Below are 13,486 nucleotides of genomic sequence, written 5' to 3' on the forward strand. Positions count from 1 at the left end.
CTTGTGCCAGTTGTCGTAAGAACATTTAGGGGAAAAAATGAGGAGAGAATCTAATGCCAAAAGCAGAAGCAGGAACTGTGAGTTATTGCTTCTGGAGTCCACGTGTTTAAGTTTGTACATTTCTGCAACTACACTGAAGTGTCAATATGAAGAGCTAGGAAGGAAATGAGTTTTTTTGCAGTATTTGTAAAATCTTTTAGGAGTATAAAAATGTTCAGTGTTATGTTTTTTATGTTGAATACAGCAGCTTTCAGCATGTAGTTTCCCATTCTATATGTGTGCTGTCTCATTAACAAAAGTGAGTTGTGATGCTTTTCTGTGGTGCTCATTACTGGTGAGGTATTTGCGTTCGAGAAACTGGAGACATCATCTCATGTTTCAGAATGATCTGGGTTGGAAAACCACTCCCTAGCAGAACCCACATGGATGGCTTCATCAGTCCTAGAAGATGGGGATTTCTCTTTGGGTTTCAGAGAACAGCTTTGTCACTTTGCATTGCGTGCAAGGGCTCCTGCAATTGCAGAAAAATCTGCAATACTGACTTTGCCAGCAATTAATGAAAACCATCAATGTTATTAAGCTGTCCCTGGTCTGCCTTTCCAAAATCCTTACAGTTTGTAAGTGGCAAAGATCTTTATACTGGTTTATATTAATTCTTTGCTTTTACTCACCAAAGATACCCGTACGTATCAACTTTGGAACCTGTTCCTTTTTGTTTGGGCACACATCTTTGAGAATGAATGAGTCACATTATCCTGTTCTGTGTAAGCAAATATGAAGAAGAGTAATTCCAGAACAATGTTGCATAGGTGGCAGTGTCTCCGGTGTAAGACTGCTTAAGTTTTTCACCTATCTTTGAGTGTTTTTACTGTGCCCTCGGAGTTAAAAGAGCTGGAGAAAGCAAAACAAAGCACAATAAATATATCTGACGTTCTGACATCCAGTGGCTGCTTGTAGTGAAATTAGCCTTGATCAGCTGCAGTGAATTTCAAATACACAGCCCCATTCACAAAGCGTCTGTCAGTGGGACGCAGTTTTACATAGCACTGCTGTAATGAATTAGCTCTGCTGTCATGAACCAAGATTAAAACTTACTGATAACGTGTTCTTTTGTTCCCAGACTTTGTCACTGTACATAATAATAGGAATGACAGAGATTCTCTAAGACCTGGTCAAAACCAAGGAGACGAGGTTTCTTTTTATAAGGATATCCTAAAATAATAACCAAACAGTGTAGCCTGCGTTCTCTTCAGCTCTACAATAATAAATTATTTCAATATTTCAAAGATGGAAATAATCTCGCATTGCCCCTACAACCTACTTTTAATTCTATTCATACACTTGCCATTTGCTTAGAAAGTGAACTGATGTTCTGCCTGAACAGAAGAGCCTTGCACTATGTTAAACCTAATACACTTCTAGTAATAAATAAGACATAGCAATGAATATAGCACATCAGGTGTTTAAGATTCCTCACTGGTGAAACAGGTCCGGTTTATTCCTTGTCAGGCTCTATTCAGCCTCTGATGTATACCTGAGGTGTATGCTTTCACCTATTAATGAGAGAGAAATTAAAGATGTTTGGGATTTTGTCTAGCAATTCTGCTTTGTGAAAGGCAGTGAGGTATTGGAAGACTCTGTTCACTGTAATATTGAGCAAATATCTGCAGTGTTTTTAGATGAGGGACCTGCAGTGGATCATGGCCTTTTAGAGAGGAAGGTAGGAAGTAAGCTTTAGCCTGTAAGTTTAGGAAGTGAGCTTTAACTGCGTGTAAGGAGGAGGAAGATAAGAATCATTACAGACATTGTTACTGCACTAATGTTTTTTTCCCTAGGGACTTGATTCAAAAAGACTCTAAAAAATTATGTAATATTAAGCACATGGATTTCCTAATGATTTGTTTAAACCACTTCCTTATTTCTTGAGGCGAAAAAAGATACTTTCTTCTTTTGTGGTTTGCACTGTGAATTCTGATTTTCAGTTCCCCTTTTATCTTCATTCCTGAAAAGCTGAAATCAAGTGGCAAATTACAAATAGAGAACAAACCTATCAACTCAACTGCTTGGCGTCATTGATCCCACGTTAGCATATTTATAGCTAATTTGCACAAGACTACCTTGTGCTGCAGTACAAGTCTGATATCTTTGAAAGATCTGCTATGAATTGTTTTCCTTCTGAGCCCCATATACCACGAAAACCACAGGAAGTTATCTCGGTAGTGGCTGTGGTTCTGCAGTTTCCTTCTTCCTCATCTTTAAGTGATCAAAACATTTCTTAAAAAAATTAAATCAACATAGAGAATAGATTTCCTGTTCTTGCAGAATAGCAGATACAGAAATCAGGATTCACACATCGGATTGTCCTTCTGTGTCCTTTGAATCAATTTAAGTTTGTGGCTTGAACTGTACTGATCAAAGCAGTTTTATTTTTAACAAGAAAATGCAATAGTACTTTTTTTAGACACCTTTCAGTGGCAATTATTTTAAAGATAAGTGCTGCTTATAAAGATAAGTGCAGTAACTGCTGTCATTCAACTGTTGATTTCTCAGAGTTTTCTCTCTAAAGACAAAGAAGTTTTCAGGACTGAACAGGCAGTATCAGAACTCTTATTTAAAGTTTGATTTTTAAGTTACACCTTGCAGATGAGACCTGGTATATATCTGTCTCAGTGAATGTGTTCTCTGCAGTGCGTGTATATGCACAGACACTGGTATGTTTGTCTGTGCTTTGCTCTTTATCGCTGCAAGTGTGTATATGGGTAGGTGTTTGCTGCTGTTAGAGCCTTTTTTCAGGGAATTCATTAATACGGAGATGAATTTTGTAATACTTTATTAAGAATTTTTGAAATAAGGTAAATGAGAGAATCAGTCAAGATTTCTTCTATTTCATAATGGTCTAGGTTATTCAACCAACAGTTGACTAAAGTTTGATTTAGCGTTATCAATAATTTATTGATATCAGTAATTTATTAATGAACAGATGCAAAAGTGCTTCTGAAGAAGAATTTGATAATGGCTGCAGAAACAAAACCCACTTTCAATTAAAATATCTATGAAGGCACCTACAAGCTTGTACTTTTTACCAGTGCTAAGAGAATGAGTTGGCACTTCTGGCTTCTTGAGTTGATATCACCAGCAGAGGTGGAGCTGTACACAGCTGCTGGAAAGAAGAAGGCAGGAGAGGAGGGAGAAAGGGAAGGAAAGGAAAGAAGGAAAGGAAAGAAGAAAAGGAAACGAGATTGATTGAAAAGAAGGAAGGAAAGAAAGAAAGAAAGAAATACGAGTCTTTTGGGGCCGGACATCTTCCAGCGGGGCAAGAGGTCATCTGCAATCATCTGGTATCTGCTGCCAGATGTTCTGAACTCTGTGCTGGCAGCTTTGCCTGTTCACATAGTCTGCGTCTGTGTTGATTCAGTGTATGCATATATGGCATGGTCAACCTGTGTTCTGTAAGGTGCTACAAAAACTGCCCCTTCTTTTTGGTGGAGCTTGGGGCAGACATAAGGGAGGGCTATGAGCTTGCTCTTTTTCAAGTTGCTCTCCCTTTTCCCTCATCAAGTTCCTTTTTGTGCCTCAGCACCTTGAAATCTTCCCCCTCCTTCCTGTTGTGATCTTAGCCTTTTCCTTCCTGCCTCCTCTGGCAATTACGCATGTGATGTGGGCATAAAAATTGTCGCATTCCTCCTTTGGCATGCGTAGATAGATTTCAAAATCTGAGGCGCAGTTACTTCTAGCAGTGAACAGATCTTCAGTGTGTTTGTGTGCTGGAGTCAGCTGAGGGGCTTTGGCAAAAGGCAAAGGGAGGAGAAATTCTCATGGCCGCTGTGGGAAAGGGCAGGGGCAGGTGCATGGCAGGGCTAGTAGATGCTGGCAGCTTGGGGGTGGGGACACGACTGTGTTGGGTTTGTGCCTTGAGGGGTGCTGGTGGGCCCGGCCCAGGCAGGAGATCTTAGCGGGCAGGGCTCCGCACTGCTGCGTCCTCCTTGCTGCGGCCCTTTCCCCTTGGTTTCAGGCTGCTGCCTTGGGAATTTGCTCCAGCTATTTCCTGGAATATGGATTTGTTTATTTTCAAAGGAGAACAAACATAAAACTCACACGGAGGCTTTGGGTAGGGCGTTCCTTTGTAAGGCAGTGTTTTGGCCATTAAATTGTTGCCTCTTTTTGGGAATGCAGATGCTCTGAAGCATTGCACGGAGCACTATGGCAGCTGATAGCATGTAAAGCATACAACTGCAAAAAAACGCGAGGCCCCGATACAGTGCCTCAGTAGTGCCTCGTATCTGCACAGCGCTTGTGGCGTGCGCTCTGCTCTGGGCTCTCTCTCACCTGTGCTGCTCTGAGGCGGCGGGAGCTCCCGGTTACTCACGGCACCAGAGCTAACACGGGACTTCTGCTCGTCTGGCACTGAGAGCAAAGCGAGGTCAGTAAGGCGCTGCTGCCGCTGCGCAGGGAGGCGCGCGGTGCGGTAGCGCAGCACGGGGCTGGCGGGGTGCGGCCAGGGCCCACACCCACAGCTGGGGCGGCTTCTTTAGGAAGCGCTTATCTAAATGGAAAAAAAATATTTTCGTGCGATTTCTCTTATTTCTTAAATAAATGTTTATTTTGTAAAAGGCGCCGAAAACGCCTTCACCTCGAGCACCCAGGCGTTTGTTCGCCAAAGCTGCAGTCCGCGCGGCCGCCACTTCGGGCCGGAGCTCCTCGGCTGTTCTCGGTCAGCGCCTTTGTTCCTTTATCTGGAGAACGAGACTCGCAGCCGGAGCGCCGCCGCCCGCCCTGCGGACAATAGGGGCAGCGGGAGCGCCCGGCGGCCACTCAGTGAATGGGGGAGCGGTGTGGGAGGCCCGGCTCCGGGCTCCCCGCTGCGCCGCCGCTGCTCATCGCGCCTCCCACCCCCCCGCCGGCTCCGCTCCGGCGTTTCAAACCGCCCCCCGCGCTCCTATAGGCTGTGCCAGACGGCCGCCGCTCGGCCCCCGCCGCCGTCGCCCGCGGCTCCGACCACCGCGCGGGGGGAGCCCGGAGGCGGACGGGCTCTACGGCCGTTCTTGCTCCGCTCGGCCACCGCCGGGGGAGGCGGAGCCGGGAGCCGAGGAGATGCCGGCCACGCAGGTGCCGCCGCTCGGGGAAAGCCGGGGCCGGCGGCGGGACGGGGGTACGGGCGGGGCGGGGCGCTCCCCCGCACGGCGGGATGGGTCGCGCCGCACTCAGGAGCGTCCGGGGCTGCGCGGCACGCGGCGCCGTGTGGGGAGCGGAGCGAAGCGCGGGGATCGTGGATCGGGCAGCGACCGTCGCCCTTCGCAGCCCCGGCCCGGACGGGAAAGAGCCGGCACTTTTCTCAAAGTTGGGGCTCCGCTCTCTTTCCCCTTCCTTCCTCCCTTCCTCCTCCCTCTTTCCCCGCCCCTTCCCTCGCCGCCCGCCTCTCTCCTCCTCTTCCTCCTCCTCCTCCTCCCTGCCCGTGGGATGTTTATTTGGGCGGCTGCGTGAGGCGCGGGAGGCGGCGGGGATCCCTTCTCCCCGCTCGTGGTACTTGCAGGCGCGGTCTCCCTGCTCGGGGGGAAAGAAGGAAACAAAATGTCTGCCAGAGCCGCGTCCAGCAAGGTAAGGCTCAGCCCGGCGGCGGAGCGCTGCCGCGTTAATCCGCGGTGCGGTACGGAGCTGCGGGCGGCCCCGCTGCCTCTTCCTCCTTACGGCCGCTTCCCGCGCGGCTGCGGCGTCCCGGCGGCTGTAAGGCTCCGTCCGTCCGTTCTGAGGTGCGGGCAGCCCGGCCGGGGCGCAGAGCCGAGTTGGGACGGGGCCTCGCCGTGCGCTCAGCGCGATCCTGCGTCCCGGCCGGGCCGAGCGAGCTCGTGGACGGCTTGGAACCCCCCGCCGGGGCCGCTCCCCACCTGTTGCACGGGCGGCGGTGGCGGGACAGCCCCGCGCCGAGATGGGCCGGGCCCCGCCGAGGGGCCCCACGCGGGCGGGGCGGAGTCGCCGGGAAAGGCCGCGTCCCTTTGTTGGGGGCGGGCGGCCGGGGGCGGCTGGACCGGGAGAGGCCGGTAGCGCGGGATTCTTCGTCCCGCCGGGCCGGGCGGCGGCATTTGACGCGCGGGCGGCGAGCGGCTCGGGCCAGAGGGCCGCAGCCGGCGGTGCCCGTACAGGTGCACGGGCGGGCGCCGCCCGCCTCTGCGGTGAGTAACGCCGCGCTGCCCCGGGGCAGGGCCGGAACGGCGCCCAACAGGTTGCTGCCGCTCCGCCCGCGATTGCGGGGCGCTCGGAAACGGGTTCGGGTTTGAACTCGGAGCCGCCGTTTGGCCGCGACTCACGAACGGCCGCCGTGGGCTTCGGCGTTCCGAGTTCCGAGCTCGCGCGTGCCACCGGCGCCGCGATGTTTGCTCTCGGTGAAACTCGGAGGTTTCGGTCTGATGTCACCTGCTGGAACGCACCCTGTGGCGCGGCCCGCCCCGCTGGGGCCTTGGGGCTGGGAGCGCCCCGTTGCACCGGGCGGCCGGCCGGCCTGCGGCCCCTTGGCGTGAGCGCAGCGCCCACCGCTGTGCGGGCAATGAGGCTGAAGCGCCCGTGTCCGCTTACTCGATTGTGTACTCGGTTTCTAAGTATGCATCAGAGATTTCTTACTACATATTAACCGATGTGTACACAGAAATACCAGCGATAAATGTATGCAGTAAGCAAAGTAATTTGTTCTGCGTTACACTTCAAGCTGGTGCTGTCACACAGCTGTACGGATAGGACTTACTTTTACCTTGTTCGGATTGACAGAAAGCATGATGGTGAAAGTAAGTATTGTTTGTCCCTAAAGCTAGTAACCTTGTGTTGGAATTCTGTTGTGTGAGGAACTGTGGGAAACTGCCCTGGCTGAAATGTTGCACACTGTGCTCTCATGTAAAACTGGTGCTGAGTTTCCACCTGTAGGACTAAATCTTCTTTGAAATATAGCTAGCTTTTGTGGTTGTGGAAAAAATAATGCCCCTCATGTGCGTGCAGTGTCTTAGGAAGTTAAAAACGGAAGAAACTCCAAACATTCTAAACTTCTAAAATACACAGGCGTTACTTCTTTTGTTTTTGGACTGGTGTGCATGCACACTGGAGTAAAACTGAGCGTTGCCTCTTCCTTTAGCAGTCACCTGACACTTCTTCCAAGTCTTTGGCATTAAATTGGCACTGTAAGCCCATGTTCATGTTTATGATAGCAGCCAAACTAATTACAGTGAAAGTTATCTTAATTTAAGAGTGTTGCAAAATAGTCTGCTTCTGCTGTAACTCTTCACGGTCTGTTTCCAGACCTTTTTTTGTCAAGTAAGATCTTGCAGCCTGTAATGGTCTTCTGTTGAAGTTATTGCTTGTCTTCTTGCTCTTAATTTGTCACATAACATTGTCCGAGACTCGGCTCTTATCTATACAGTTCACATGAATTTCCTTGTCAAAGTTTCCTGTCAGTATGTAGGCAGTGTAATTCTACTTCAGCTAATAATTCCTGGGCTACCGATTATAGCTTTAATAGTTATGGAGCAGATGAGGGAGAGATGATAAATATTTCAGAAATACGAGAATATTGGAGGACTCCTGTGTTAAGTTTCAGGTCTTGTTTCCTTCAGTCATCCCTCTGCACGCGGTATCCAGTTTCTCATTTTGAGGGGTGTAGTGCATTAAAACAAATGCTGTGAATGTTTATCTCTTAACAGAAGTTTTCCTTAACATACTTGCAAGTTTCTGAGGGTTTGTGTCCATGCCCACATCTGTGTCCATGCTCGTGTTTATGTTGGCACGCTTGACCAGAGGAGAACTAAAACAATTTTTTATTAGCTCAGTAATTCTTGATTTGTACGTGTGGGAATGTTGGCTGGCTTTGCTGTGTTACACCCCGTTATCAGCAGTTCCTGCTGCCTTCTGCTCCCGCTCACTTTTGGTTGCTTGACTTTTTCACAGCTATGCTGTGAAAGAATGAGCTTTATGAAGGTTTTCAGTGTTTGCTGCAGCTGTTGGTAGTGTACAATACAAGATGGTGGGAGAAATGAAATCTTGCTCGCAGCCTAATCTAGCAGTGGCCATGATTGTGAAACATGGAGGGCCTAATCTCTTCTAATGTAGTCTTGAACAATGCTAATGGATGCTGAGGGAATGACTGTGTCAGGGTATTAGTAATGAGATGTAAAGCTCTCCACCTTTAAGCTGAGGGTCCATATGCAGTCTGCACTAGATTTTAAAAAGAAAGGAGAAGTTCCTTAGTAGTAAATTTAAGGAGAAGAATTTTTAGTTTTCTGACCTCTATTGTATTTTGAACCTGAGTTCTTGACTTCATTCTAGTTTTAAATGTACGTGCAGAGAAGATTTTCCTTCCCTTCACTTCAGTCCTGTAATTAATTGGATTTTTGTTCTAACTGCCTCTCCAGCTCCAGGCAAGTATCTGTTACTGCTTCAAGTAAGTACTGCTTGAGAAGTAGAGAAATGGGTCACAGTAACAGTTCAATACTCGCAGATTGCTGGGACTCCTTGGTTCCTCTTATGGTTTTCATAAACATAGCTTAGTATTCTATCCAAAATCACGTTCAAAGATACTAATGATTTCATTCTTTGTAGAGGCTTTAAGCACCAAGTTTTCGAGTGTGCTTTATACTATGTGTGAGTCTATGATACAGGTTTTGTAACAGTGTTTTGTTCTTCACTTTGAGACCTTCATAAACACTGGAACGTTGGATCAGTTCTCTCAATGTTGGGGAGATTCTTCAAGCATAACAATAAAGAAATGTAGAAAATGCATGTGAAGAAGTAACATGAAGTACTAGAAATAAGCTGAGTGAATTTAACATCAGAAATTATCTACTTGCTGGAAACAATCCTGAAACATTTAATTTTGATATTGTTCTTTAGGTTGTGCGTGGACCTAAGAAATTGCTTCAATTTATGTATTGTTTTCAGGAAAGAAGATAATCCAGAATGTTTAAAACTTAAATTCGTACAATTATGCTGAGAGGCAACTGTGGCTACTGAATGGTAGTTGAGGTGTTTTTTTCCAGCGTCAGCTGCATGAAAGAAGCTCAGAGTTCTACAGTCTTTGCTGTTGTGAAGTGTGTATGGAGTTTGCTACTAGTTCAATTCATAGGACAAAGATTAATTTAACCAGCAATTGAGATCTGACTGTGCCTGGGAGCTGATTTTTATCTTTATAGGATGGAAAATTGGTAAAACCTTATCAGTGAGCAGCTAACTAATCCTTGCTTTGAGGAAGGCAACTAGAAATGGGTTGTTGTGCTGCACAGGTATGTTAAGGCACACGTTGTGCTGTTGAATACTGTGAGTATAGATGCAGAGCTTACGTCACTGTGAAAAAAGACTTAAAAACACTCATCCATAACCAGTTTCTGTCAGTCACTGATGTTCAGACCAAGCCTGCTGTGCTACCAGCCATACCAATCAGCTGGCAGTGTGAAGTAGGATCTTCAGTTTTGTTCTCCCGTGCTCTAGAGCTGACAGGAAAGGTGATGTGTGTTGCACTGGAAGGTGCACTGAGCACGTCTGGTTGGTCAGTGTGAAAGCTGCAAAGCTGTACATGTCTAAATGTAGAAAGTTGTGGTCTCCATGTTCAGTTTGCTAACAGTGAGTCGAACTCTACATGTCTGTTTAAGTTAATTGGTGGTACTTGATTCAAAGGCTTATTTTTTTACTATATAGAATGTTTGGAGTTATATAATCTGTACAGCAAACTACCCTCTGGTTAAGAAAGACTTCAGTCATTTGTATCTCTAGAGTTTTTCCTGGTCATAGTATAAACGCAGTGAAAATTAATATCAAGCTATGTTCAATGTTTTCTCAGGCAAATAATATTGCTAATGACTTCTTCAGTGAACGTACTGATTAAGCAAATAGCCACAGGGAAGTCTCAAAATGAATTCTGTGGTTCTGTGCATTTATGTATGTTGAGTCCAAAATGTCTTGAAAACATTGTCTTTTCTTGTAATTATGCTATTTTAGGGGCATATTGTTCAAATGTGTGCTCTGTGCTCACAAACATGGGGATGTTCTTGCTTCAAGGAGTTGTGCTGAGGAAATGAAGAAAGCATTAATTTGAATGCTGGCAGATCCAGTTTGAGTCTTGTGGATCCAGGGGAGCAGTGAGCTCTGCCAAGGTCACAGGGGTAGGGACTTGGCTGGGGAAAATGATGTCTGCTTCTGTTATCCATAGATTTTCCTTGCCTGGAATTCCCTCGGGGAACTCATAGGCTACAAGCAAGCCTGCAGGACTGGGGTACTTTGCTCACATCTGCTATTTGTAACTCTGTGGGATCTTTAGTAACTCTTCAGAGTTGTTTCTAGCCTTCATCCATTAAGAATGTTTTTTTAGTTTACTTGTATTTACAAGCGTTAAGCACAATGTAGGTGCTAAGAAATTAAGTTGACATTGTTTTAAAAAGTATTGATATTCTCAAGGTATTTAGTAATCTCTAACAGGATTCTTGTTTCCTAATCTGTTACAAACAGATGTTTCTGCCCTTTTGTGGTGGGGGAAAGTAGCCTAAATTCAGTAACATGGTAGCAGTAGGAAGCATGGTAGTAGGAGTTCCTTCTTATGAGAGGTGAGCAAGGCTGCTATTTCCTGCATTGACCTGGATAATTTGCTATAATGTGTTTTCTTAGTTAGCTTTCCATAGCAGAAAAGCAGTAACAGAACTTGGTACTACTCATTCTTTTGTCCCTCACACCTAACTAAATCTATTAAATGCTGACTTGTTAAAAATAGGAATTATGCAAAAGCAGGCACCTTCACTGATTTGTAGTTTCTCTGTGTTCCTCTCCGTTGCCTTTTTGCATTTAAGATCTGTCTTAGAGGCTTCCTTGCAAAATATTTCCCTTCACCCCTCCTCAACCAGGCAGTAATTAGTTTTCAACTCACAGTCCCGTGGGACTGCATAGCCTGTTCTTGCCTGGTTTGAATGGGGTCCACAGCAGTGTCTTTCCCTCTGCCCTACTAGGTCAGCAATCATTTAACAAATGGTCCCATTTCTTTACTTGCACTGAGTGGAAATCAGTGTGCTCTACCACTCTGGAGAAGATACGATTGTCCAAATTGCATTTAAAAGCACATAAGGATTTAAGCTCATTTTCCACGTGAATGTTTATTTTTCAGAGTGGGTATTTGCATGGTGGGATAATGGCAGCCATGGTGGGAACTAATACGAAATTACTTCAAATTAATACTTGATTTGGTCTTTTAGCAGGCTTTTTTAATAAATGAATCTGTAGAACAGGACTTGCAGTGGATGAATTCCCTGTGGCAAAATTGAAGTAAGTTTGGTCATCTTCACTGAGTAATATTGGAAACATGATTGTCTTCAGTCATGCTGTGTAAGGGTAAGTTGTCTGTAGCAGAATGTAACAGTTCAAATGACCAAAACTGCAGAACTCAAGGAGAAGTAACTCTTAAAAAGGTATTACTTGACAATGTGTTATCAAACAATTAGTGATGTGTAATTAATATGGGATCAGAACAGTACCTGGGGCTAGGTATGGCAAGTATTGTTTATCTGAACAATTTCCAAGGCTTGTAATAAATCTGTAATTCATGTTCGTTTTTGATGGCTGGCTTCCCCACAATTACATCTGGGAGAAGGCCAGATCGTGTGAACTCTGTCAGCATAGGATGCTTCTTGGAAAAAGTGGATCTTGTTTGACCCAGCGTTGTTCCTGTGCGTTATTTGGAACAACGTTGTTCTGAATAACCACACATGAGGTAGTTTTCCTGGTGAACCCGTAAATCTGGATTCCTTGAAATACTATTTCTAGTGGGTATTAAGGTCTTGAAGCCAAGCTTGGAGGCACGGCTTTCTGACAAAAGAACTTGTGTTTCCTTCAGCATTGAGAGTGAGCTGTGGAAAGTGATTGGCCGTCATTTACAGGTTGAGCCCCTCTGTTAATAGCATGGCTATGTTGGAAAGGAAATTCCTGGAGGGTTATCTCATGAGAAAACTAAGTGGGCTTCATTTGGTTTGTTTTGTTTGACTCCTTTGAATGATGAGGAGTAGATCAGTGCTCCCCAAAAGGGGAGTATTTAGCTAAAGGAAATGAGAAAGGTCCACTGTTTATAAACAGCACAGTAATGATTTGAACTGAGGATACACTCTATCAGAAGTGGATGTCATGCTGTAAGTGCAGTCTGTAGAATGGCTGTGTACGTTTCCTAGTTGTGCTGTTGTAGTTGTGTTGGTGGTGGTGGTTAGAAGGTGGTTGTCCCCTAGAGCTGCTATGGGAACAGCTGAGGTTTGGTTAGGGGATCTATCTGTAAAAGTACCTTGTCAGTATGTAGCTGAAAATTTTGTTTGTCATATACATCTTGCACCTACTGACCCTCTGGTTCTATGTTTCTTATGTGGTGAAACAGAAAAATTAGTATTGCTTGATGGGGGCATGGAATATTGTCTTGTTGGGGGGCAGTTAGGAAGCTTCTTGACTTCATATCAGAATTCTGTTTATCAGAGTTTTGTTTACACTGTGGTCAGCAGCAGATCTTTGATCGTCTGAAAAGATGAGATATGCAGTGTTGCCTTCTGAAGTTAATAACCAAGGAACCGTATCATTTCAACGTTCTGCCTGCCACCAGGTTCTTCTGATTCAGCGTCTTGGCTGAGCATTGCCTTCGCCATTTGGTGTTTTGTAGACCTTTGTGAAACAGGAAGGCTTTTCACTCCTTTCTTGCATCTGCCTTCCCCAGCAGTGAGAATCTTAGCACAAAAGCTGAGGTGTCTGGACTCTCCAAGTGACTACTGTGAAACCTGGTGTTCTATGACTAAGGCTTACTCACAGAATTGTTTCATCAAGAGTAACTGAATAGCTGTATTTGAAGATTGCAATTCTAAATCATGATGATACAATCAGACCCAACTTCTGAAAGAACCATAATAGGAGCTTAGGTGTGTTGCTGAAGTTGCAGTTGTTTTGTTTTTTGCATCTGTAATGCTAGCTCCTGTGCTTGTTACTGCTTTGTGTAATAGAACTGAAGGCAATGAATGGGGAGGAGAAAGAAAAGCATAACAAATTTAAATGTTAAAGCAAATAAAGAACAGTTTGAAGGACAAAGTTCTACAAAATTCTAGATAGTAAGACTCCAGAGCAAACTGGAAGCACTTCAGAACCTACTCCAAGCACTTAAAATGAAAAGTGTGCAAAAGTTCAGATGAGAAATAATCCCTGACATTGGCCTCCTGAGACTACAGTTAAGTCCAGAAAGAGAATAAAATATGTTGAAATGCATCTACTGCTTATCTTCTCTTGTACTGCGTTTGGAAATAATGGGAATAATCACACACACTGGTTTGGATGATCCTCCTCAGTTATAACATTTATCTGAAAATATTCCCAGATAAGTGGGAAAGAGCAGTATCTTTAGTATGGTGATGATTTATCAAGCTGCTTCCTCTTAAATTCTTCTCTATTTTTATTTATTTATTTATTTATTTTATTTTTTTAAAGTATTGTGAAGATAGCCAAGAAAGCAAGT

At 45.3% G+C, this 13,486-nt stretch overlaps 1 protein-coding gene across 9 annotated transcripts in view; it reads left to right on the plus strand.

The window, feature by feature from the left end:
* Positions 1-13,486, plus strand: part of TJP1 (tight junction protein 1) — a 159,085-nt gene that overhangs the window by 82,133 nt on the left and 63,466 nt on the right. Inside the window, exon 1 of one of the 9 annotated variants that reach the window (XM_052672284.1) lies at positions 5,077-5,106. The exons of 6 other annotated variants lie outside the window; for them this stretch is intronic. In XM_052672284.1, the coding sequence (XP_052528244.1) occupies positions 5,092-5,106 (15 nt within the window). In that variant the 5' untranslated portion in view covers positions 5,077-5,091. Of the gene's footprint in view, positions 1-5,076; positions 5,107-5,244; positions 5,596-6,749; positions 6,774-13,486 lie in introns of those variants that run through there. 2 more of the 9 variants (XM_052672282.1, XM_052672285.1) reach the window with 2 other exon arrangements.

Source organism: Tympanuchus pallidicinctus, unplaced genomic scaffold, assembly GCF_026119805.1.
Source record: "Tympanuchus pallidicinctus isolate F22 unplaced genomic scaffold, pur_lepc_1.0 scaffold12, whole genome shotgun sequence".
NCBI lineage: Eukaryota > Metazoa > Chordata > Aves > Galliformes > Phasianidae > Tympanuchus > Tympanuchus pallidicinctus.